The 26649-nt window shown below is 33.7% G+C and overlaps 2 protein-coding genes across 4 annotated transcripts in view; one reads left to right on the top strand and one right to left on the bottom strand.

Moving 5' to 3' along the window:
• Kcnq (KCNQ potassium channel) overlaps nt 1-26649 on the top strand; it is a 168012-nt gene that overhangs the window by 100948 nt on the left and 40415 nt on the right. Inside the window, exons 8-9 of the mRNA XM_078184615.1 lie at nt 8800-9006; nt 21432-21452. Coding sequence (XP_078040741.1) covers nt 8800-9006; nt 21432-21452 — 228 coding nt within the window. The remainder of the gene's footprint in view (nt 1-8799; nt 9007-21431; nt 21453-26649) is intronic.
• LOC144472875 (farnesol dehydrogenase-like) lies at nt 13-8106 on the bottom strand. Of its 3 annotated transcripts, none has more exons than XM_078186287.1 (6): nt 7865-8106; nt 2802-3088; nt 1157-1283; nt 843-975; nt 487-633; nt 13-406 (listed from the first exon to the last, which is right to left on the bottom strand). In XM_078186287.1, exons 1-6 carry the CDS (start codon nt 8071-8073, stop codon nt 341-343), a joined length of 969 nt encoding a protein of 322 aa, XP_078042413.1. In that variant the 5' UTR covers nt 8074-8106; the 3' UTR covers nt 13-340. The 3 variants fall into 3 exon arrangements, with proteins under 3 accessions (XP_078042413.1, XP_078042414.1, XP_078042415.1); XM_078186288.1 differs by having other exon boundaries at nt 2802-3299; nt 7865-8104; XM_078186289.1 differs by lacking the exon at nt 7865-8106 and adding an exon at nt 3922-4055 and having other exon boundaries at nt 2802-3299.

The raw sequence follows: 26649 nt of genomic DNA, 5'->3' as shown, positions 1-26649 counted from the left end.
GTCTTCATCTCATTTCGCCTCGTTATACTATTTATTATTCGGTTATTATTATACAATTTTTTACATATTACATTGCTTTCGGATATTCCATTGAAAACGGAATACTTTTTATCAGCCATAACATAAAAAAATTAGAAATTTAAATGTGTATGATATAATTATTATGAACCCTTTTCAATTAGCACTATTTTAAATAAATGAATTGTCATTTTCATTTCGTAAAAATTAGTTTGAACAATTTGTATTACAATGTGGTTTGATTTCTTAAAAGCAAACGTAAATACAATTTATTAATCATATAGTACTCTGCCACGTTGTGAAACTTTTTAATTCAATTTCGTTACGGCACTTGTGGCACTGGAGAGCCTATAAATACGTGTTGCGGTAAAACAGTAAGCTCGAAAATCTGAAAACGGTAATAATTGTGTGTAAATAAATATATAGCAATATTATTTTTCATAAGATATGAATTCCACTGAACTTTACCTCTGAAACTGGAGATGCGCTTATTGCGGAAATCACAGTGTCGGCAATATCTTTGCCGCTTAATAGTGGAAGAACTTCTGCAATGTCGTCACCGCGATTAAACGCGACTTTGATCATGTCTGTGAAAACACCTCCAGGATTGATAGTCTACGAACCGCAACCAGATTTTAATAAATTTTATTTGACTAACATTATGGGAAAATTAAATGACATTGTACAGTTGTCGACTCATTAATGTTGAAATTTCGGAATAATATAAGGAATTGTTATATGTATATACGATGAAAATAATTAGAGTTAGGAGATCAAATAGATAGTAAAAAAGCGGCTAATAAAAAGAAACAGCCAAATTTTACCGTGATTTTGATATCAAGGTTGGATAATAAAATTTCATGGCGGAGTTCTACACCCAAGGTGTACAGACCAGACTTGCTAACACCATGTATTCCAAGTGGAGTGCGGAAGGTTTCTGGATATCGCCCCACGATGCTATGAATTATACAGAAAATTAATACATGTATTAATATCCCAGTTAAATTTGTACAAGACACCGATACTGTTAAGATTGATAATCACTGTTAAGATTGTATTTTGTCGTAGGTGCAAAAACTTTCGATATGTGTTAAACAACTTCTGCAACATATGAATAAAAATCTAAGAACATTCGCACCTGCTCATATTTATTATGTGGCCGGGAGTATTGCGTTTCCTAATCGCATTTATGAATTCTCTCGCAAATATCATTGGTGCCATTAAGTTAGTATCCAGTACTTTCCTGCACTCCTCGGTAGTCGAATCTGTAATAATAATGCAATTATCAGCAAAGTTATCGGATAAACTGGAGAACAAAACTATGTTATTAGGAGTATAAATAAGTTTCCGCCGTTTCACAAAAAATCTGCAGCCGAGGCGCATCGATTGCTTATAGAAGCATATGACGAGGCTGCCTTAAGTGAGAGAAGTTGCCGTGAGTGGTTTCACAAGTTTAAGAACGGTGAATTTGACGTCGAAGACAAAGAACGTAGCGGAAGGCCAAAAGTGTACGGAAACGCGGAATTGGAAACATTATTAGATAAACATTTGTGCCAAATGCAAGAAGCACTTGCACTTACATTAGGAATGACTCAACCAGCAATTTCACATTGCTTAAAATCATTGGGAATGATTCAAAAACAAGGAAAATGGGTTCCATATGAACTGAAGCCGAGAAACGTTGAATGCCGATTTTTCACATGTGAAATGCTGCTTGCCAGGCATAAACGAAAGGGCTTTTGCATCGTATAGTCACTGATGATGAAAAATGGATCCAGTACGATAACCCAAAGAAGAAGAAATCATGGGGACCGCCTGGGTATGCTTCAACATTAACAGCCAAGCCGAACATTCATGGAAAAATGCTCATGTTTTATATTTGGTAGGATCAGCTCGATGTCATGTATTATGAATTGCTCAAACCGAATGAAACCATTACTGGGACTCTCTACCGAACACAATTGATGAAATTGAGCCGAGTACTCAAGGAAAAACGTGCCCACTACTACTCCAGACACGACAAAGTTATTCTTCTGCATGATAATGCTCGTCCACATGTTACGGCGCCGGCCAAAACCTATCTGGAAACCCTCAATTGGGAAGTTTTACCACACCCGCTGTATTCACCACACATTGCTCCTTCTGATTACTACCTGTGTCGATCGATGGCGCATGGCCTGTCGGAACAACACTTCACATTATATGAAGATACGAAAAATTGGGTCGATTTGTGGATAGCTTCAAAAGATGAAGCATTCTTCCGTCGCGGTATCCTTATACTGCCAGAAAGATGGGAAAAAGTAGTGGCTAGCGATGGACTTCGAATAAAACATTAGGTACCGTTCTTTCACAACAAATGCCCAATTTTTTATGAAAAACGGCGGAAACTTATTTATACTCCTAATATATTGTTTGATGTACTTATCCTCTTTGTCGTATCTTTTCAAAAGATGTTTTAACAAAAATCTGTCGAATCAATTTTGAACCTGATTCACATATAATCTTTATAGCTATTAAAAGCATCCCAGTCACACTGATATCAAGGAAATCCTTTTTTAAAAACTTATTATCGATTTTTTAATCACGTTATTATTTACTTTATTTTCTAATTTCCTACATCAGGGTTAAGATAGAAGAAATAATACTAAGAAGAAAATAATAATAAGAAGAAGAAGATGAAATTTAAATGAGGGAAAAATTGAGGCATATCCGTGACTTATGTCAGCTTACTGAAATTGTGAATGGAGAGGAAAATTATTAATGCAATCAGAAAACAACTTTACCCATGATCATCTTTGTCATGATTACTGCAGCATTATTCACCAGTATGTCAACGCCTCCCAATTTCTCTTCAGCCCATTTAAACGATCTTAAAATGTCACTCTCCTTTGTAACGTCGCATTGCACGGGGTAAAACTTGTTTTTACCCAATTGCCTGGCCACTTCTTGCAGTTTGTCGAATCGTCTCGCAAGACCAACCACCTGAACATTGTGTTCAACGAGGGATTTCGCGATCGCCAAACCGATTCCATCGCTCGCGCCGGTGACCAGTGCTACTTTTCCTGCCCACCTTTCCATGATACGTACATATAATTCTGTCGCAACTTTAACCGGTTAATGCGACTTATGGTCATTATATACTATGTACATGCTTGTACAGTAGTAGATGTGAACGTAGAATTAGATATAGGCGTATAATACATGCACATTTTTTTAACAGAAGCATTCATGGTCAAAGTCGGTTAGTCGAACTCACATTTGTATAAATTCCTCATGCTGACCTTAAAAAAGACATGCGTTTTCTAGTATACATTTTATCGACGCTCGCCACGAATACATTAAAATAAATAAATTTGCAAATACGCGACGCAGTTAATTCTTTAAAACAACGTTAGTAACTGTATTTGGAAGAATGATTATTGAACTTGATTGTATTTATCAATTATAGGACGTGGTATTTTAGATTGTTACTGGTTATTAATTTCAGAAGTTTAAATCGAGTAACGATTGAGGAAAATGAAGCCTTTTTGGAAACTATAAGGCACAGTATTCTTATGACGAGAATTTAGTTGCTGACACCATTGTCTTCAATTAGAAGAGTTTGGTGTGTTTTTTAAAAGTATTAAAGTAATTGCATCTTGAAGAAAGTGCGAAAACTACTGCTTTGCGGGTAAATCAAACTGAAGTATTAAGCTGAGGTAATCGAATTGATTTCATTATTTGGGCGTCAATAGTGTGTCTCGAGCCTAAGGGAGCGTACGTATGGTTTGAATCGTTGCACGGTTCAGGCATCATCGGTCGGAGCTAAACCGTTTTCAATAACGCAAGCGAAAGAGTACTACACCAGTACTGTATTAGAAATATTAAGTAGTTGGAAAGGGTGAAAAGTTCGATCCGGGTTACCTGAACCCTCGCGACGTAATTCAGCATGTCAAATCTCACTAAAAAATGAACGTCGATCCTGGGAACTTTTCTTTGCAAAGCAACATTTAGTGTTTAAATTAGTTACATCAAGATCCCAACGTGGAACCGTCGAAAAAAACCCAAGCGTAGCCAATCATTATGCGAAGCCAGCCTTCGAAACACCTGACGACAAGTTCATTCTAAACTACGATGAATTTCAAAGTCTCCTAGAAAACACCTTCGGAGAAAACGATCCAATGACAATAGCGAAAGAATATACACCCAACATAATGGCCCTAATTGAAATGATTAAAAATATTTATCCCCTACTCAAAGACAGAAGTATTAAAAATCGACTGCACCGACTGGTTAAAAAACTGAACAAGAACCTGTATAATACTCAATCTGACCAAACTCTCAACTGGATATCTGAAACAGATAGCGACCCTTACTAACTCCACGAAAACACTATTATGACAACACAAATCTTACAAGGGAATTTCAATGGTTTCTATCAACGTCTAGCCCACTTACAGCTTCTAAAAAACCACTGGAAACCAGATATTATTTGTCTTCAGGAAACTAATTTCAAACACGAACAGGTAGCAGATATAAGAGGATTTACTCGGTACTTCAAAAATCGCGACACCTTCCACGCCAGCGGAGGTGTTGCAATCTACGTCAATAATTCAATACATAGTGAAATCATAGATATTAACCCTTCTGCCATCTCCACTATACATATGTAATATCTATCTTCCGAACAGTCAACAACTGATTGAAAGTGAACTTCTAGATCTTATTTCCAAGATTCCCAAACCCTTTATCATCCTCGGAGACTTCAACAGTTATAGCATACGGTGGGGCAACAAAACTGATGCACGAGGAAAAATCATCGAAAAAATAATGGACAACCATAACCTAATATTACTAAACGACTATAGACCGACACATCTTTCCCCATCTTACGGCACCGTCTCCTCCATAGATTTATCCTTCTGTTCTGCAAATGTAGCACCTATCACAGAATGGGATGTATCCGATGAACTATATGATAGTGACCACTTCCCTATCCGTATTGCATACAATTCCAACAAACACAGAACGATACCAATCAAAAGACCGAGGTGGAGAACTGAAATACTTGACTGGAGTGAATATAAAATCAAACTAAACAATTTAATCCTCTCACTTGAAGAACCATCTAACAACAATATCGATCAAATCAATGAATTATTAAACAATTACCTCGATGCAGTACGCAATGCAGCTGATCTCACAATACCCAAAACCAAACCAAATGCATCACCTCGTCATACGCCTGTCCCATGGTGGAATGATGAATGTGAAGAGGCAATCAGGAAAACCAAACACGCCTTCAACAAATTCAAGAAAAATCGCACCTTAGAAAACCTCATAATATTCAAGAAATACAGAGCCATATCCAGAAGAACTATTAAAACTAGCAAACGCCAATCGTGGATAAATTACGTCGGATCTCTTGATTATCTCTAGATTAAAGGCAAACCTCATAACTCCATCATTGCTTCTCTATGTCGGCCAGACAACTCACTTACCACCGATCAAGAAGAAATAGCTAACATATTAACATCCAACTTTCAAATGAACTCAAGCGACAATAATTATGATAAAAACTTCACCAAATACATAATCAAACAAGCAAACTTACCCACTAATAACCGCACGAAAACTGAGAACCCATGTAAGTACTCTCAGATAAACAACCCCTTACAACTTGAAGAGATGGAAGAAGTGTTTAAAAAATGCAGAAACTCGTCCCCTGGTCCGGACGGAATCCCAAATGCACTTCTTACCAACCTCCCACAATCCGGTAAAATATACCTAATGAAATTGTTCAATATCATCTGGAAATACGGAGTGTTCCCAGAGCAGTGGAACGAAGCCGTTGTCGTACCCATCCTGAAACCAAACAAAGATCCTACCATCCCCTCCAGCTACAGACCCATCTTTCTGACAAACACCACGTGTAAGATTATGGAAAAGATCATGAACAACAGATTAAAGTGGGTCTTAGAACAGCATAGCATACTCTCAGCCACTCAGAGCGGTTTCAGGAAATTACACTCCACATATGACCAACTTCTCAACCTCGAAACATACATTATCAACGCTTTAGCAAAAAAAAACAGTTCTCAATAGGAATATGCATGGATATTGAAAACGCTTACGATATGGTATGGAGGCCACGCAGTATTTCAACTCTAAATAAACTCAACATTACGGGCAATATAAATACATTTGTTGGCAACTTCCTCAAAACAAGACATATTAAAGTTAGAGTCAATAATATGACATCAAGAACGTGCATAATACAAAATGGAGTACCACAGGGCTCAGTATTGAGTGTTACCTTATTTCTGCTCACTATAAACGACATAATGAAACCAATCATCTCACCTGCTAAAGCCTTTCTCTATGCCGATGATCTCACAATCATCTACAGTGGAAAAAAACCCCAAGACCATTACATGCATACTACAGAAAATACTAAATGAACTACAAAAATGGAGCAACACCACCGGATTTAAATTTTCCACAGCAAAAACAGAAGTGTTAACTTTCAATAGAACCCACCTACACACCCCCACCAAATTATATCTAAACAACTACCTACTGAAAGAAGTCAACTCAGTAAAATTGCTAGGTATATACTTTGATAATCGCAAATTGACCTGGACACCACACATTTTATACCTGACAAAAGAATGCAACAGCAGACTCAACATCCTGAAAACACTAACTGCAAATAACTGGGGAGCTGATCAAGATGTCCTTATCAATACCTACCGAGCCATAATAAGATCTAAAATGGATTACGGTTGTATCATATACTCCTCTGCGAAAGCTTCATCACTGAAACCTCTAGACACCATTTACAACTCTGCACTCAGAATTGCTACTGGAGCGTTCAGAACCAGTTCAATCTCAAGTATAGCACGAGAAGCACCAGAACCCTCCCTACATTATAGAAGAAAATGGCTCTCCATAACGCAAGCCATAAAAATAGCAGCAACCAACCAAAAACCCATCTTTACGACCACGTTTCGAAATCAACGTAATCCGAACTTCCCGGCAAACAGACAAGTACCATTTATCGAAAGATTCACAAACATTGAGTCGGAACTCAATGTAAACCTACGGCCAAACGAAGTCTTTCAGAACCGATTCACTAATTTTCCCCCTTGGATATTACACCCCATCTCAACGAACATCGACCTCAAAATCCACAACAAAAAAGACACAAACCCACAACACTTTAAAACACTCACCATAGAATTTCTAAATAAATTCCCACAATACACCCAAATTTTTTAATGATGGTTCAGTCTCTAAAGCGGGTTCAGGCTACACAACCGTTAGTGAAGGCATCATCAATAAAGAAAAATTACCTCAGAATACATCAATCTTAACTGCCGAAACAATCGCAATCCAGCAAGCCTTTAAGATCGCCGCCAACGGTTCCAACCAACACTACATCATCCTCTCTGATAGAAAAAACGCAATTTTATCGGTCACTGATAAAACAAGAACGGATGACCTAACATTAGATATTTTAGAAACAAACCACGAAGCAACCGAAAAAGGGAAAAAAATTATCCTTGCCTGGATACCATCTCACGTCGGTATTTTTGGAAATAACCAAGCGGACAGAGCAGCAAAAGAAGCGACTACCCTATCACCGCCAAGAATCGTACACAAAACCACCCCAGCCGATCTTCAAAAAGTATTCAAAAAACGTCTCCTACCTCACTAAAACAACGAATGGAAGCACTTTGCAAGGCCGCACGCTCTAGAAGTCCACGAGGGATTCTTCAAGGAACTTTCCATCACAGCGAACCTCAACCGACAACAACAAGTAGCGATAAACAGGATTAGAATAGGTCATTCCAAATTAACTCACTCCTTTTTAATTTCCAAAACTAGTCCTCCACTATGCGATACTCGCAACTCCCAAATAACGATAAAACTCATTCTTCTAAATTGTTCCAAGTACACAGAACTCCGTGCTAAATACAGAATGAAACTAAACCTCCACGATAACCTTAATAACAGCAAACAAATAGGACAAGTTATCTCATTCCTGAAAAATTCAAGCCTATACAGTAACATCTAATATCCCCAACTAAAAGTCGTCGCTAATAACCGCAAGTGTAGTTGATGCGACGTAAAATACTATTTATATAAAAAAAAAAAAAAAAAGAATGAGGAAAATGGAAATGATTAACTTCATACACGAAGAGACTGGTAGAAACTGGTATATTATAATATTTAAGTTTATTACAATTGTAGATGTGTAAGAAAAAATGTATCGCGATTCTAATTTATGCTCTAGCTTGTTACACCGAGCTGATGGGGGGGAATGACCTTGTTATAATATACGTCTTTCGGATATTATATAACTTCAGAAAGCAAAAAAAAATTAAAAATGTATATATAAAGACAAATTTGTTTTGTATTATTTTCCAAAATTTCACTGGAAAATATATGATTTTGAACAAGTTACGTTGATTTTATATAGACCATATCATTTCTACAGATAGTGTAAAAAAATGCAAGCATTTTGTGAATGGCGGTGTAAAAAGTTACCGGACAAATATATGTTAATAATGGATAATTAAAGTAATTAGCTTCACATTGGATTTAGTAAAGTCTCAAATATAAATTTGTCTGAAACCCTTAATACTTTAAACTCCAAGGTTTCAAAGGATTTCGAGGAGAAACAAATACCTTGAAACATGAGAATCGAAAAATTTGACTTTCGTCGAGAAATTACCGACCTCCGAGCCACTTTGCGACGGAACAATAAAGAGAACGTCGTATGGTTTTCGGTTGCAGGGCATTCTGGGCTCCGGTTTCGCGCTGAAAGTACAGCAGAAGCAACGGCAGAAGCACTTCAACCGACAGATACCGGCCGCTGCGATGTTGATACAGTGTCTATGGAGATGTTACGCGGCCGACAAAGCCATCAACAGCGTGGCGACCTGGAAGATCTATATCAAGGATCCAGCGCCGACCGGCCAGCCGTCCACGCCTCTCGGAAAGGTAAGCTTTTACGGTTGTTTGTGGAAGTTCAGATGGCAGTAGCTACTAGCCGTTGATTGTTGATGTTTCTAGTTGCTTACGATGTTAGTCGGCAGTCTGAACTGACGCTGACCAGTGCGAATTTACGTTCTTGCCGTTAGCATTTCGAATCGCTCCGGCGACTCGGGGATATCTTTTTTATTTTCATTTTGTTTATCGCGGAGCGTTCAGAAGAATAGGGTCGAGAATGTCGCCGATGTTTTCATTCAAACGAAATGGACGATCTAACTAGATCAGCCTGCATCTCGCAAGATTTTGTCATTATCAACAAATTTTTCTCAATGTCATATTTTTTGATACTTTAAGATCAATGATGGTTTCATAATTGTCCTCGAGGTTACACGAAAGTTACAGTAATTGCGCTTGACCTCGACCATTACGCTATGATAAAAGTATGTGGTCTTCTTTGGAAAAATTGTTGACGACGTGAACTCTTAACTGTGACCTTGAGAAACATTCGCAGCTCAATATTTGCAGACTTGCTTGTATTATTAACAGTAACAATAAATGAGATGTGCAAAGCGGTCGAGTTATGTTGTTCATTTTGCACTGGAAATTGAATGAAATGTTACTGCAAAAATTTGACTAGTGATTTCTAAATTATTTGTCTGCATTAGTGTAGCTAGGTCATTGTATTTGTAAAATTGAGTGCGAAGTGGAATAGTAATAAGAGTAATTTCAGTTTGTTTTGCAATGTAATATATAATTTAAAAATAACATAACTAATTTATATATAAAACAAATTAACAAACTGCAATTGTCAATAATATCTAAGTAAAATGTTTTATTAATAATGCAGAATTTATTATAACTGATTATAATATAAGCTTTATTACAATTAGTTTATTATGGTTAATAAACAATGCAGCCAACAGATAGTATTTCTTAAATCATGTGAAATATTCTTTGCCATAAAGAAGTTCCGTTGCCATAAATTATTTCGTAAAAATTAAATTCATCTAACAAACCGTGGCCACTAAAAATTTTTATTCCGTTCCTTGTGTCACGTTACATTTTTCAACTCGCAATAACAGTAACTTTCATTCGATCTAACGATATGAAAGTCATCGACGCCGGCCATTATGTTCTGAACGCCTCCAAGGTTAGGTCTTAAAAATTCATCCAATTGTTCAATTTGCTTAGAAAACAACAGAGTCGTTTGATCTCGGTAAATCAAGTTCAATGAAAATTTCGTGGAGTGTAGAAACGAGTATAAATGAAAATCAAGAGCGTCAAAAGCTTGTAAATTAGAAAATCGTCACTCGTTGTTTTCGAACTTGTTCATATAATAATTAGACGATGAATCTTTATACATTTATTGTACATCTATTTTAATATATGATGTCTTAGAACTATACAAAACTAAATTGTGTAGTGTGCCAAAAATATTTTAAGCCCTTGAAACAGGAGATTGTTGTAATTTGAAGTAACTTTTTTCTTAGCGAAAATATTATTCGCGGCTTTGTTGTTATTAAAAGAAAACGCGGACCAATCAGACAGAGACGTTGCTCTCACTATCACGTGGAAGACGCGTCATCAGTATTCGCTCACTGATTGATCTGTATTTTCGTTATTAACGAAGACCGATAGAACATTTCTCGAACAGAAAAAGTTATTGCAAATCATCTTAGAAACGATATTACGAAATTACAATAACACTGTACCGACCGATCGTAAAAATTTGTATGTTATATAAGTATAATTATTACATATCATATTTTTATTATAATTATTATATTATATTATTTATATCTTCTTTTGCTTATAGCAATGTTAATTCAAACTTGATAAAAACGGTTTCTACATTACTCGATTCCTGTTATTATAGAGTAAATAAAGCTACACACATTTATATGTTCACTCATATGTTTTCATCTATTTTATTTACTTTATCTTTATTTTATTTATTTTATTTATTTTATTGGAAGCTTAGTGTAGTACGATATAACAGTTCTAGTTCAATAATAGATAACAAATTATTGGCAGAAAGCTGATTTATAGGTTACCGGTCGGTAAAGTGTTAACAAAAGTTACTGGCATAATTGTCAATGTTTATTAACAAAAGGTAATTTTCACGAAACTGATTTTTATCTATCAATGTTCAGCAAACTTTTGTTTCTTTTAATTTATTTATGGAAATTTGCTATTTATACAAATTATCACAAAAACATTTTCTGTTATTTTTTCAATTTATGTGAAAACACTTGTAAATCATATTATGTCTCTTATTTTGGTTTTTCTTAGATAATTTATACAAATTTTGTATAAAGTTCAGCAGGCTAATAATTATTAACAATTGTCTTATAATCGGTGTTATTTCCAGAAATTTTGATAGAAGTTGTTTACCGAGATTACGCGATTCAACGCGTTTATGTGCGTACATAGGGTGTCTTTAAAATAGTGTATAAAGTATTCCAAACAAAATATTTTAAAATATATTATTCAATTCTACTAATAAATAAACAAGTTCACAAATGTTGTGATACATGAGGCAACACATTGAAAATAAGCACTTTGTAGTTTTTATACATGTAGTATAATATTGGTGGATTAGTTGTAGATGTTTTGCATTTTTTTTCTCATTAAATTTTAAACCTTTTTTAGAATACTGAAATTGAAAGTAATCTGTATAAAATTTACGGTTCCAATGACTCAATACGAATAAATTTGAATTCATTTGTAAATATTCTCGATTCTCAATTTTCACGATATTTAATTTGCATTTTTTATTTATTGTATTATCATTTGTATTTCTTATAATAGTTTCATTAAGTGCCTAAAGATGTTGCTTATTCTTTGAAGTCATACTAAATTTCGATATCTCTTTATTAATTGATTCACTGATGCATGTCATAAAGGGCAGCAGTTATTCCAGACAGTTATTCGCGTAATTTCAGGAAGTAGAGAATTTTGCGGTCGCCATTTTCGAAGGCTAAAAGTTCCTCGACTGTAGCGAAATTATCGCACTTCGGTACCTAATCATTGAAATGTTACATTGTTCAAATTGTTTTCTCCAATAACTTCAAGGTGAATTCCTAATACATGACTAATTTATAAAATATTTTACATTTTTTATTTATTATTAAATCGATATTTTTCAACTTTTTATATTTTCCACTTTTTGAATCAGGTGCTGAATCAATATTTTTCAGGTGCAATATTTAATACTCCATTAATATTTTTTATTTTCATTATTTAATATTGAATTAATATTTTCCAATCGTAACATTTAATATCCCATTAATATCATTCAGTTTCATTATTTAACACTGAATTAATATTTTAATTTCGATATTTAATACTCCATTAATATACATATATCACTTTTACTATTTAATACTGAATTAATAATATTTTTAAGTTCATGTTTAATGCTTCATTAATATTTTTCAATTTGAGTATTCAGAATTAATATACCTACACACTATAATTAATAATAAATAATACACCCACACACTATACAAAACTAATTGAAGGAAGAAAACTTTCTGACGCTGTTTTAAAAACGCCCTATACGCCACTTTTGAAATAGTCGATTAATTGCCCTAATTCGTGCCGTGATTATGTTAGTTTACGGATGAAATTCTGCAAATGATAAAAGAGCGAAAGCAGGAAGAGGTGGGAATGGTGGTAAAGAGAGGAGTGTACAGAGAGAAATGAATTAATTACTATAAATCTCGTAAATCTCGATGAAGTAGATTAAATTAGACTAATCGAAATTCACGATGACGTTGATCGACCGTGAGACTTCGATTATCCTGCGGACCGATAATTTGGCAGTGGATGGATGCGAAACAGAGAATGCGAACTTTGCTCTGTGTTTTCAATGTGCCGTTAAATATCGAACTATAAATGATACTTAACTGTTGTTCATGGTATATTCGTGTGTTGATGCAATTCGAGTTACGCTTCGAAGCTTCTGTGTACAGCCAGTCCCAAATCGATATTATGTACAAGCCCTGGAATCGCAAAACTTCAGTGAGAATTCAAGTATTTCACTGTTCAGCAAATCGATTGTTCAATTAACATTTCAGTTTCAAATTATACAAATTCTGAAGAAATCACCGTGTCTAAAATATTATACCAATTTAGTAGACCGCAGAAATTTTCCAAAGCAAAAGGAATTTTGAAATATATGAAATTTGTTGTTACTATTGCCAATACTATTGTAACAACATATTTAATGTTTTATATTTTTCTAGTAACTTGTGGTAAATATTCACAACAGATACACTCACATGACCTTGATAGACGTTATGAAGGTAACCTTTTAAAGTGTCCTCCGGGATGTTTTTAAATGTTGCCCACTGTTTATTAGGAAGATATCAACAAAATTTATTTACAAATAAAATGCGAGTTTCAAGTACCGTTTTATACTGGATATTTAGAGAATGATCAGAGTTAGTGTAGGTTAGGTTTATTAATTTAAATCTAACGCGAATCTAACTAAAATCTAACATAAACCTAACCTAAACCTAATCAAGATCTAGTTTCGATGATTCTTTTCAATTATATAAATTATTTTGTTAATAGCTTTTTAATGGGCACGTAATTGTAAATATTTACCTACATATTTATGCAGGGTGACCCAAATGAAGCGTCACAAGCAAGGCATGAAAATTGTTATAATAACAATTGTGGTTCTTTAATTTTTAAGGTACTTTATTCTGGTATAGATGATACCATTAATTTTCATAGTTTGTTACAATTGAAAGAAACATTTTATTAATTTTGCCATTCGATAGAAACCACTTCGTGTAAATTTATTTACATGTAACCGAATGAACAACGTAATTATTTTTACGACGTTAATTGTAGACGTAATTAACCACTACCTGGAGGACGAATGTCTGATGAAAAATTAATTATTTATTCCAGCTTGGTAGTGATTTATTTTAGTATACTAAGTAGGAATAATTTACATTCGAATTAATTAATAGGAAAGTTGTCTCATTTAATCTTTAAATAAATATTGAAACCGTAATTGCGTAGAATTAATTTGGGCCACCCTATAGATTTTCATGGATTTACGTTCTCGGTTTTTTAAATATTCTTGTAAATAAATCAGGAAACGTCGCCCTTTATTCAGAGTTTGTTTAATTTTTATATAACAAATGAATTAATTCAATAATTTGGTAAAGCCTTACCTGTTAGTTTCGAATGATTAAGGTTTAACAAAATGTGACAAGTGTACAAGACTTTTGTGGCTAACTGTATATTGTTAATTATGTAATGCTTAGACACGATCAAAATGTTGCTTCTTTCTGTCTCTTTTTGTTTCTGTTGAACTGGTTTAGAGAATCATGGGATTATTTACAAATTTTTCGGCTTGCGTAGTATTTATTAATAATTTTTTTTAACAGGAACATTAGTTGCATTATTTCCTTGGTTGCTTCTATTTCTGGGTTTGCATAATTCGTAATGCGTTTGTTTCTTGTTTTGTTTAATTACTTTGTGGTTACAAACAAATTACATTAACTTTTTAAGCTCGAGGGAGAGAAATAATTTAAATAATAATTGATTCTGATGGTTTAAATTAGAGTAAATTGTAATTACAGCAATATAATAATTAATTTTTAACAATTTTCGAAGAATTGCTATTTTTACTTAAATATTAAAAATATAACAATCTTTCAACTATTTCTTAATACAAAAATTTTATTTGAATTGATATGTTTTACAGAAGTGTATTTTATATAAATGATTGTTTTATGAAATTATTTTTTTAATTTATTGAATCGATTTTCTAGATTTTGATCTTAAATTGCAAAACATATGAATTGTCAAAGATTTCGATAACTTTATATAGATTTCCAATTTATTTGAATCATTTTGTTTATTAAGTCATAATACTTTTGATTATTATCGATTATTTACTGTTATTCTTTATTAATTTCAAAGATTACTTTAACATCATAGTTGCAATACTCGGTGCTCCTGATTATTTATTTACCAGAAGCTTATAATTATTTAATTGCTTCGTAAATTACAATGCACCTTCGTTTTTCGAGAATGCTCTGTATTTAAAGGTTCAGTGAATGCATCTTTACATTGAGTGTTATATTGATTTATACAGTGGTCGCTCGATAAGTATGTACTCAAGCTTGGGGCTCCAGGATCTGGCGTACCAGTTAGAAAACAATACGTCACGTGTTCTTCCCCCCCACCAGTTGTTTTTTGCTTTTTCGCGTCACCAATGCAATACAGTTAATACGATTCACAAGGTTAAGTAAATTCTATGTTCAGTTAAATTTTTCAAGTAACAAATAAGCAATCGATCTATTGTTTATTTGCCTTTCATTTGAAACATTGTGAGAAAGTATTTCTGTCTCATTTCAAATATAAAGATACAATTTCTTTTTATAATAATCATAATAATAATAATTCTTTGGTGTACCATACCAGTTCGCTTTTTACTTCCCTTAGCAGAAGCTCTTTCCAATTCCCCCTGTTTTCTTTTATTAAACCTCTCGCCTTCCTGATCACTCCTGTGTTCCCTACTTCTTCAAAACCCTTACATTCCCAAATATGGGAAATGGATTCCTCCTCTGTTTTCCATATCCTGCATTCTGAAGCTTTAAATCCTTTGCTCTTCTCTCTCCCTATGCCCCCACACCTTAGTCTTGTCCAAGTTTCTTTTTGCCACCCTGGTATCCTACTATCTTCTCAGTACTCCTCTTGGCCTAATCCAAACTTCCACTCTTTGTACTCCCTACAAAACCTAGACTTCTCTATTTCCCCCCAGTCTCTCTGTCATCCCAGCTCCTTCAGCACTCTTCCACACCTCAGTATGTTCTTTCTTACTTTATCTTCGTTTCCTCCATTCCACATTAGTTCCAGCGTTTCCCCGACTCCCATTTCTTTAAATGCTTTATTCACCTCTCTCATCCAATTCGCAGGGTTGCCATTCTTCCATCCCCTCAGCTCCTCCTTTAAACAAATCTTTGGTAACCTTTCTTCATTCATCTTCCATACTCTCATCATGCAACCTGCCGCCTTTCTTCTCGACTCATCCTGTAGATCTACCTTTCCTGCCTCTGACTTCCATATGTAGTCCGGCGTGTTCAACCTTCAGCCCAACGCTCCTTTCACAATCCTTCCCCCCACTTTCTCAATTTTCGCCCTTTTCCTCCACCCCCAAATTTCAACCCCCGTACATTAGGACAGATTTTCCCAGGGTATCCAACATGAATAATCTCCTTTTCAGACTATTTATTCTCGCCCGCTTCATTACCCCCCATGCGGCATTGATTGCAACTTTAGCTTTCCCCACTATCCTTCCCATGTGTTTCGCGACCTTATTCTTGGATGAAAGCCAGTATATACAGTACCCTAAGTATTTGTATTCCTCCACAATATCCAGTACCTTCCCTCCCAACTCCCATTTTTCTTTCCGTTTCCTTCCTCCTCCTGTTCTGAACACCATTATTTTCGACTTCTTCTCGCTTAATTCCATTCTGCCATAAACAGAACCTTTCTCGAAAACCTTTCTCCGACCGATCACCGTACCTCCTATATTCCTTCTCATCTCATTCTCCAAATCGTCTATATACACATTAAAGAGAGAGTCGGCATTAAAGCTAAGGGGGCATGAGAAAATTGTAAAAATAAATTATTTGTTATTTGAAAATTCAAAGAAAAAATGAAATTATTTCATATTTAATAGTCGACAATAAATACTTCCATTCAATGTAATTAAATATTATTTTGAGTGAGAAAGTTTTTTTCATTCCCAGTACTACAACATTATGGTAAAAATTGACAGTAGCAATTTAAGGGGTTTATACTTATCGGGCAGCCATTGAATTGGCGCATCCTTTGCTTAAATTGCATTTGACCAAGAACGCGCTATAGTTTTAATACCACGTCGGTTATATAATTATTTACGATTCTTACCTCTTAATTTCTTTCGTGTTTCCAGTTTTAGGCGTCCCACCCTGTATATAGTTTATCTGCAATTCAATTCTATTATATTCCATTTACGATTTCGTTCTTTACGCTTCTTAGAATACTCTCTAGAGTCGCAACAACTACCTGTTGCGGAGGAATTTGGAGACGTAGGTTGCCATAAATTCTTTCAAGTATATACATATAATACTAATACTTAAACATACTACTTGAACATACTACTTAATGTTCGCTTTTACATTCATTTCATGCCCGTCGCTAATTGAGTCGTTCAGTACACGCATCGATTAACTCCACCTTTTGAAAAATCTTAAATTTAAGTGTCAAAGCACTTGGTATAGTCGTAACTTTTTATATTTATAATAACTTTCCTGAATAATAAAGATTAATACCATTAAACGGCAAAATTTTTTTGGCCATTGAAAAATAAGTAATTTATTTCAGAAGCCATTTTGATTAACTCCATACTCCAATGTAATCATTGTTTTGTTGCCATGCATCAATGCTTTTTTTATAAACAGCCGAAGATGATCCCCCCTCTCAATAATACTAGTAATAAAATCGCACCGGCAAACAGATAAAAAAAATGTTTGTTTGACCAGAAACTGAAGGATCAATTATTAACAGAAAAGTAACCGTCACAGGGTTTCCAGTAAATTGGCTTAAAATACGCTGGATAAAGTTAGAAAGGTCCAAACCCTATTTCATACAATTCAAATGTGATTATAATGAAGATACAGAATTTAAAGCCATTAATTTAAGAAAATCTGTATTAGGTAGACCACAAAGTTTGAAAAATATAGATCAGCCTTTATTATATCCTAAAGGTAGAACTGTGACAAGGGAAAAATGGAGCGACATGATGGACCTTCTAAAATACATTCCTTCTGTTGAACATGATTACTATAAAAACTTGGCAACAAATCGAAATGACGAATGCTCACATACAGCTGATGAAGAAGACATTATTTGTAATATTCCTCATGAATTAATCACAAATAATATATTATAACAGAACTGTCAACATTCACTTTTATGGAAAAGCTGTAATCAAAATATGTAATAACTATCTTTTTCTATAATAAAAAACTTAAAAATTTAAAGACTGAATTTAACTTTACTGCTTTTTTTCAGTTGCCAAATTGATTAACTCCACCAGTCACATAAAAACTGTAACATTACTGACGATTATTTTTTGGCTATTCTTTCTTGTTAATTTTATACACCGTTAAATGAAAGCTATATCTGTATTTATGCATTCTACATTATATGTATATGTGAATCTATATTATAACAGGAATTTTTGTTTTATGGAGTTAATCGATGTGTGCACTGAACGGCTCAATTTACAGTGTTTGATAAAAAGATATCACACAGTTTGTATCTTTGCATACTTTGGAAAATTCACAGAAAAGTAGAAATGCTTCTAATCACGTACATTTAAATACATTTTGAGAAAAATAAACATTGTCGGATGTTGAAAATCGAACCAAGAAAATACAAAGAAAATTGAAGCCAGAATTAGGAGCATTGAGCAATATATTAAACATTTTTTCGGGATTGCAGCTTTAAGTAAATGTTTCTGATAAATTTTTGTGACTTGAAACTATCTATTCATTTTTTTAAATTTCTATTTGTAGTTCACAAACAAAATCAATTTTAAAGAAAGATGCAAGCTTTTAATTCTGAAAAATTTTGGTGTTTTAACTTTTATAGTTAGGTAGTTTTAACTTCTACGGTAGTATTTTATAAAGTTTTACGAACCAGATAATATAACGTATTATAATATTTTACGTAATTTAATATTAATATTACGTAATATATTATATATTATAATATTTTGTGTAATATAATAATAATATAACATATTATATGTTATATTATTTTATAATATTACACACAGTGATAAAAGACTTATTTAAACAATAATTAACAAACAAAGCTGCCTAATATTGACATAGTTATCCTGATATTTAGACCATATCTGTTAACTTTTGTTCAACGAATAATTCAAAATTCAGCTCAATATAAGCGATCTAGTAAATCCATGAAACACGCACTGAGTTAATGTAAATAGAGGCTAAACTTCACTTTAAGGCTCCAGAAATGTTCAACTTTCTTTTTTCTATAATTTCATATTCGTATTAACAAGAAAAGTACATTTTTAAGTTTTAAAGTTAGGAATTCATTTAGGAATTCATTTAGGAATTCATTGGTCGAAAAGTTCTACGTGGGAAAATTTGAGGGATTTCAAGCGTTTCTGAGCAGAGACGAAAAATGCCAGTTACGTAGAAAACATGGTTGAAAAAAATCATCGATAGAAAATTGATTTTTACTCACGTACAGAGCAAATTATAAAGGAAAAGTAAACTTTTATGTGCTCGGATTGTCATCTAGTGACCTTTGTTACCGACTGTGTAATGAGTATCAATAAAAGTTGGCGCCATTACTCTTCAACATGATTATCACATGTAGAATTTCTGGCCCAACTCTAAAATTTAAAAGTTTTTTCGTCAAAATCTACCTTACACAAAAAAGTTGAAATTTTGTAGTACCTTAAAGTAAAGTTTAATCTAAATGTAATTTAATCTAGGCCTACTTTGAGAATTTTTAACAATAAAAGCATATTATTTTGCAAACTTTCAACCGGCAATACTCTTTGCATTTTTCTCGAATGAAAAGTTTAAATGAAAAGCGAAAAATCATTGTCAAAGCGAAAAATAATATTGATTTTGATTTAATTTCTCGATTTCCAACAACAACAAATTACTGTTCACATGCGTTGTCTAAATGTTCGCTGTTTTCTGTGAATTTTGGAGTCTGTCAAAACGATATACAGAGTGTCCGACTGTAATCTATAAATGAAAATAACTCGTTAATTACACATTGCATAAAAAATGTTTTCCACAGAAATCAAATGATTTCGAGGGTGTTACGAGTTAACGTAATTTATTTTCTTGATTTATTTTCTTGATTCAAAAATGTCTCGTAATCGGGTAATGGGGGGTACCTGTGATCATTTTAAGTAACTTTTTCCTTAGCAAAAACGCAATCCGCGGCTTCGTTTACGCGCGAGGAACGATGGCCAACAATGAGAATCGAATTTCAACTGTTTTTCATCAATCGCGAAATAGTCGTATACAGATCAGCTGTGTCGGTCTAATCGATGAAAAATAGTTGAAATTCGCTTCTAAGAAAACGAAGCATTGTTGACCATCGTTCCTCGCGTGCGTAACAGCAGGCAAAAGCGTGCGCGCGCAGCCAACCTTATTCACTAATAACTTGTAAACGAAGCCGCGGATTGCATTTTCGCTAAGGAAAAAGTTACTTAAAATGATCACAGGTACCCCCCATTTCCCGATTGCAAGACATTTTTGGGACACCCTGTATTTGGCCGAATGTGAAATTTCGTATTATATTGAATTATATGTATAACGCGATGTATTTGTGCGACATAACGAACGATGCGATCAGACATATTGGGGAGAAAACATCTAATGATCGAAACAAAAACTGTGCAATCGCTCGCTAAATGTTTATACATAATTCTGGTTAGGCGCGAATTACAAACTAATATTCTAACACAAATATTAGATCTCACATGACGAATAATTTTGTGTACAACAACCTTGTGGTATTTGCACTTAAATATCTCATAAACTTTACCTACACAAAATTATTCACCAATGAATATTTACACGACTATGACTGTAGGATATTTCCACTCAATTACTTTTTAAACTAACAAATTTGTTGACATGTAAGGTTATAATGTATTCAAAATTATGATTCCATTTGCAAAAACGAAGTTGACCTTCATCTCGTCTCTACGCGTACACTTACAGAAAAATAAATTATGCTATCTTGTAAATCTATAGAAACCATTCAATTTCTGTGGAAAACATTTTTGATCCAATATGCAAGTACCCAATTATGTCAAAATTATGTGAAGGTTATGTTATTTATGGATTAAAGTCGGGCTTTCCTCAGCCACCATTTACCTAAATAATTCTGTGAATTCACTACAATAGAACACAATGCTTGTAAAATTCGGCAAATATTCGAGTTCTGAACGAAATTCGAAATTACACACTACAATTGATATTCCAAAAATCAAATAGTAAATGACCAAAAACTAATGAAATCGTTTCCAAGGGAATATTCGTTCCCTTGTTTCGATGACATTTGTCGGCACACTAGTCGCTATCTTGAAAACGATTCAATTTCCCGTTGCATCCACATCTCTAGCATCTGCTGCCAAAGAAAACAATAAAAAAGAGTAGGCGAAAGAAAATGAGAAATCTCGCGCGCCAACCGTCTGTCTTTTTTTCTCATTTTTTCTCCAAGCGCGCGCGCGACGTTCTTTCCGAGGAAGTCCGTCCGATTCTTCTCTCCTTCTTTTTTTTTTACTTACATGTGTAAATACAATCAATGTTCCTTGTGTTGGACGATTATAAAATGTACCTAATATATTTCAGTTGATTTGTGTAAAGAAGATGGTATGTAAAGGCTTAGATTTATTTCAATTTTTACTCTTTTGCATGTTTATTTATTTCGAAGTATCACGTTTTCATTTACACGTACGCGAACGGTCCCGTGACAGACACCGACACGCGGTCATTCTTGATGATTTTTATTGATCACACGGACAGACCGGTCGATTACTTAAGTTTTGTTGCCTGTACTGAGAAATTCATTGTTTCGTGAAATATTCATTGTCGAAGTTGGTGAAAGATGAAATCTACGGTCACGTTTACTTTCAGTCGTTAATATTTCCGTTTCATTCCAAGTAAATAAACTTTGCTCACAGTTAGTTTCAAGCTATATGAAGGTTTACAGTCATTTTCAGGATATGTCCTTTCATTCCATCTAACTTTTAATTATTTGAAACGTGTGAGCTAATTTATAACGCTGAATGTAAATATTGTCTCTTTTCGACGAACTCATTCCGCGCACATACTAGACATTTTAATTAATGCAAATGTCTCTACTAATTTTAATAATGTGAACATAAGGATGTCAGTCTTAGAGAATCGTAGCAATTCAGCAGACACTATCATCATAGATATTTTCGTTTCCCTTTCGTCAAATGACATCTATTTGATGTCATTTTTAAGCTGAGAAAAGCTTTTTTTTATATATATATTCTGAAATTTTTTAATTATGACAAATACATGTGCCAATATATTAATTTAGCTCTGAAGGTGATTGTAGATCATCACACGAAACATAAGGCTGATACATAATCCTTTGATCATCGATATTTTTCTTTTAATTGGATCAAATGATTTTTCTTTGCAATCATTTTCGTGCTGGTGGGAACCTTCTTTTATAAATCTAACGAAACTTGTGCTTTGATTTGTGAAATTCAAATTAAAGATTGTCAGTTTTAGTTAATCAGACAAAATAGACAGACACGCTGTTCTTTGATCTTCGATATTTTCGTTTGGATTTGGTCAAATTACTTTTGCTAGTAATCGTTTTCAAGCTAAAATAATCCAATTTTATTGTAATCAGATATATTTTCAATATGTATTACGTACACAATAATATTCATAATAATTTGTAGTTTATTATACTGTATTATACTGTACATAGATTGCGAAGAGAAATTATTTCGTCAATGCGACAAAGAAATATCAACGTACATTTTCTGCACGTAATTTTCTAAAGTTTCAATAATAAAAACTCTACGTTTTCCGTGAGATGTTATCATAAACATTTGCAATCATTGACAGTTTCGTAATAGATATTTACAGAGAATTCTTTTGCCTTCACAATGGTCATTAATACGTTGAGCGCCACGCAGCCATATATGGCTGACACTAGACTTTCGGTTTAGACCGCGTCAACCGCGCTGGCTGACGGAGTGTGACATGAGAACTTTAAAATTTACACTGTTTTATGGAATTGTAGAAAATTTATTTTGGAGATTCTTTCAGCTTAAGAATGTTCATTCACAACCATTACATCGTCCAAATATGTAAACCGATTTCGTTTTTAAAATTTCGACAATTAATATCTTGCAAACCTTTTAATCGAGGCGATTAAAACATTGCATACCTTCTCAGGACACCCAACAAACGCTAGAACTGTGAAAAAAGATCGATGACGATCACCCGAATTCTAGAGAGCTCGTTTCGCCGACAATCTCCCGACTGAATCGATTTTCGGAGACAGACAGTGACGCGTGGACAGCTAGTGCGCCAAACGCTTCTTAGCAACGGGCTGGATACCGTTTTTCCGTTCATTTGCTCGCGGCTAATGATTTCTGAATGATTTTCGCGCGTCCGTACCACAACGCGATTCACACGATGATTATCGAACTGCTTGCAACTCACACGTTTCGATTACTATTGTTTAGAGTGCACCGTTCAGCTTGGTGTTGTTGTTCTCAATGGGATTAGACGTTTTTGTAATGCCATGTGACGTCACCTTTTTTAACATTTATTTGTCTTGCATGCGCTTCGGTTATGTGCCGTGTCAGTGTACGCAATATAAGCTTGAACCTGCAAGGTGTCGGAAAAGTCGAGTGCCTCGACTTGGAATTCGAATTTCAGATTTGGAAAACGAGGGCAAATTGAGGAGTTGATTAGAATTTTAATAATATAATGACATATAATAATATAACAATAATATAATAATGTTACAGTTACATTATACTATAATATAATTACATATGAAATGTAATAATTGCTATAGAATGGTATAATATATATGTAATAATTATATTTCATACGATTGATTATTATATTGCTATATAATTTATGTATAATCTCATAGTTATATTATAGTTTGATATAATATAATATTATAGTATAATATGAGATTGTACATATATTATATAGCAATTATTACATTTCATATGTTATATTGAAACTATTACATTAGATAAATTATATTGTAATCACGATATTACATATAATATTCTATTTTAATTGTTAAATTTCATACATATTATACTGTGATTATCATATTCCATATGTATTATTACGTAATTATGATAATACATATACATTACATTGTAATTATTATTAATTATTATATATTACGGCGTAATTATTCAGCAGCTTATGTCGTTATTGGAAAGATAATAACAAAAGAATTGCTACCATTTGCAATAATAAATGAAAATTTGAGAACTCTAATAGATTCTAGATGGAGAAGCAAACGTTGAAAAATTTTGTCAAAACTTTCAATCGTAAATACTAATTGCAAAAACTAATGAAGAATATTCGTTTAAAAATTGGAGACGTCTCAGGTGATGTTGTTAAGGTGAACATCTTTTTAAACGTGTTTTTTTACGGCGACGGTTTGTTCAATCTTCAGTTGGATAAAGCTTCTAAACTATTTCTATATTTTCACATGAAAAATTTCTTCAACTATTACTGCAGAAAACATGGTGTACACGCGCGACTGTTTCCAAGCCGAAATAGAAGCTCCAGGATTTTTAGCATTTTTAAAATTACGTGCGCAAAACTTGACAGATAGAAATCGGCAAAGCGATTCCCAAGCAAAATTCACGTATTTGCATCGTGCGGGATTTTTTCAGGATTTCTGCATATACGATTACATGGGGAAAATAGGGCAAACATGGATAATCCAGGTTCTCATGCTACCGGCCAAGATGGAGGATTAAAACCTGGTCGGGCATGTGTTCCTTCGATACTGCGTTCGATTTTCCATCGCAAATCTAATTTGTGCATTAACTACTGTGTCTATCGATTTGAAAACGTGTAGGAAATTACTGCTGCCTAATTATAAAATTTTCCATTTTCTGATTTCTTTTTTAAATATTCGGAAGTCAGTAATTTTCAAATGGTAACAGTAAAATTCGCAATAAAGTATGAACAATAAATATATTTTGTGGTTTTATGCTATATTGTAAATATTTTATACATTTTGTAAGAGCTTCGCTCGATTTCTTTGACACCTTGTATTGTAAATGGATTTACAGCAGCGGCAGGCATGATTCTGAACGATAAGTCCAAAGTTGTAATGTGAGGTTATGTTGGTAGGTTGAAGTCATTCTTAACAAAAATTCCATTTGGGATTTTGTGTTGTCGAATTGACTAAATTGGCAATCATTGAATTTTTCATACATTATAGGGTATACATTATGTAATCGTAACATATGAAAAAATGGGAAATAAGTGATTCGTTCATGTACGGTTCCCAGCATTTTATGAGACATTGGGAAACACTCGCAAAATGAAAGCGTATAAGCTGTAGGTAGTACATTTTATGTTTCGTTAATCATGAAAGTTTTCGAAATGTGAACCGAGTAGAATATCACTAGATAACAACTGTTGCAACAATAATCGTGGAGATATTTCTCTTACTGTCAACAGTGCTTAATAATTTAGAACGTGATTAAACAATAAGTTGCAAATTATAGTGTGTTGGTCACGTATTTTAAAATTCTTCTCCACTATTATTTTTAATTTACGAGAAATTCCACTTTTAATCTGGTCAAATTTCTTAACTTCTGAAATTTTGTTTTGTTCTAATCGCAAAAATGAGGTTAAACGAAATCTTTCGAACGATTCTATATGCAGTAGTGTATTTTTCAGTTTCGTTGCAACAATTAAAATACTTATAAATATAGTCAAATATTTTTTATATGATCAAAGTTCTATCTCATGCAAATCATTTCGAAAGCGTCAGTTTTAACAATTTTATACATTTTTCAACCGTACAAGGAAATCGAACGTTAATAGAGAAATTAACAAATTAACTCTTTGCTGTCGCATTAAGTTCATAGATAGGTGTCATGGTGGTAGAAATTAATTTTCATTGAACGAACAGTAATACATAATATGCAAGGTGAAATTTTACTAGCCGGTTATTCATTCGGGCGTAAACATTCCTGTTATTAGAGGTTGATTACATTACTAAATTACAATATTGGTATTATTAATATTTATTTTATGTTTATTTATTCGTTAGTTATTTTATTCATCCCGAAAAGTACCTAACATTTAAAAAATTATATAATAATATTGAAGCTTACAGTAATACAATCTAACATTTTTACCTCAATAATAGATAACAATTTATTGGTTGCACATTGTAACAACCGATTCATAGACTATCGGGTGAAATGTACGCCGGCGTCAACAGGTTAAAGTTTAGATACACGTAAACAATAACATGTCTTAATATTAGATAAAAATAGGAACAATAAAAAATAAATAGCATTTCGTGGCTGCGATTAGGCATACAACCGCAAAGGGTTAAAATAAAAAGTTTGCAAAGAATAAAATTTCAATCAACAGGGGCCATTAGCGGGACGCGATTGAATCCGCGAAGATAAACCGAAATGAGTTCCCCTTCAATTTCCCTCATCTCCGAAAGTCAAAAACGCGACGAAATCTCCGTAGATTTTCCCGGAGAGCAATTTCATTTTCCCGAGGCATTGAAATTTCTACAACTGCTGAGAAAAAAAAAGGGGGCACCGAGAGACTCCCGTTAGGAAAAGCCCCGGCCGTACAACATTCCATTTACAATTCTCCGGCGCATAGAATCTCGTTGGCCAGAAAAAGAGCCTTTAAAACGGATTTCTTCCGTGAAACCGCGCCAGTTTTGCTGCCGGATACACAGGCGAGAGGGTCCTTATTTTCCATTCTTTCGCCGTTGCGGCTTTCAACCGAGAAAATCATTTCTGAAGCACGGGTGGGGGGGGGGGGGGGGGGG

This window comes from Augochlora pura, chromosome 7 (genome assembly GCF_028453695.1).
Source record: "Augochlora pura isolate Apur16 chromosome 7, APUR_v2.2.1, whole genome shotgun sequence".
Classification (NCBI taxonomy): Eukaryota; Metazoa; Arthropoda; class Insecta; order Hymenoptera; family Halictidae; genus Augochlora; species Augochlora pura.
Note: the sequence above shows the minus strand (reverse complement) of the source record. Positions and strands in the feature narration are given on the sequence as shown.

What these genes read in the sequence shown, in the direction of transcription:
- LOC144472875 (XM_078186287.1), bottom strand. Translation starts at nt 8,073, where the DNA reads ATGTTACTGTATAGGCTTGAATTTTTCAGGAATGAGATAACTTGTCCT. An exon ending in GTTTTGGAAATTAAAAAGGA is followed by an intron (nt 3,089 to 7,864) that starts GTGAGTTAATTT and finishes TATCATGGAAAG; the next exon opens with GTGGGCAGGAAAAGTAGCAC. An exon ending in CACATAATAAATATGAGCAG is followed by an intron (nt 976 to 1,156) that starts GTGCGAATGTTC and finishes TATAATTCATAG; the next exon opens with CATCGTGGGGCGATATCCAG.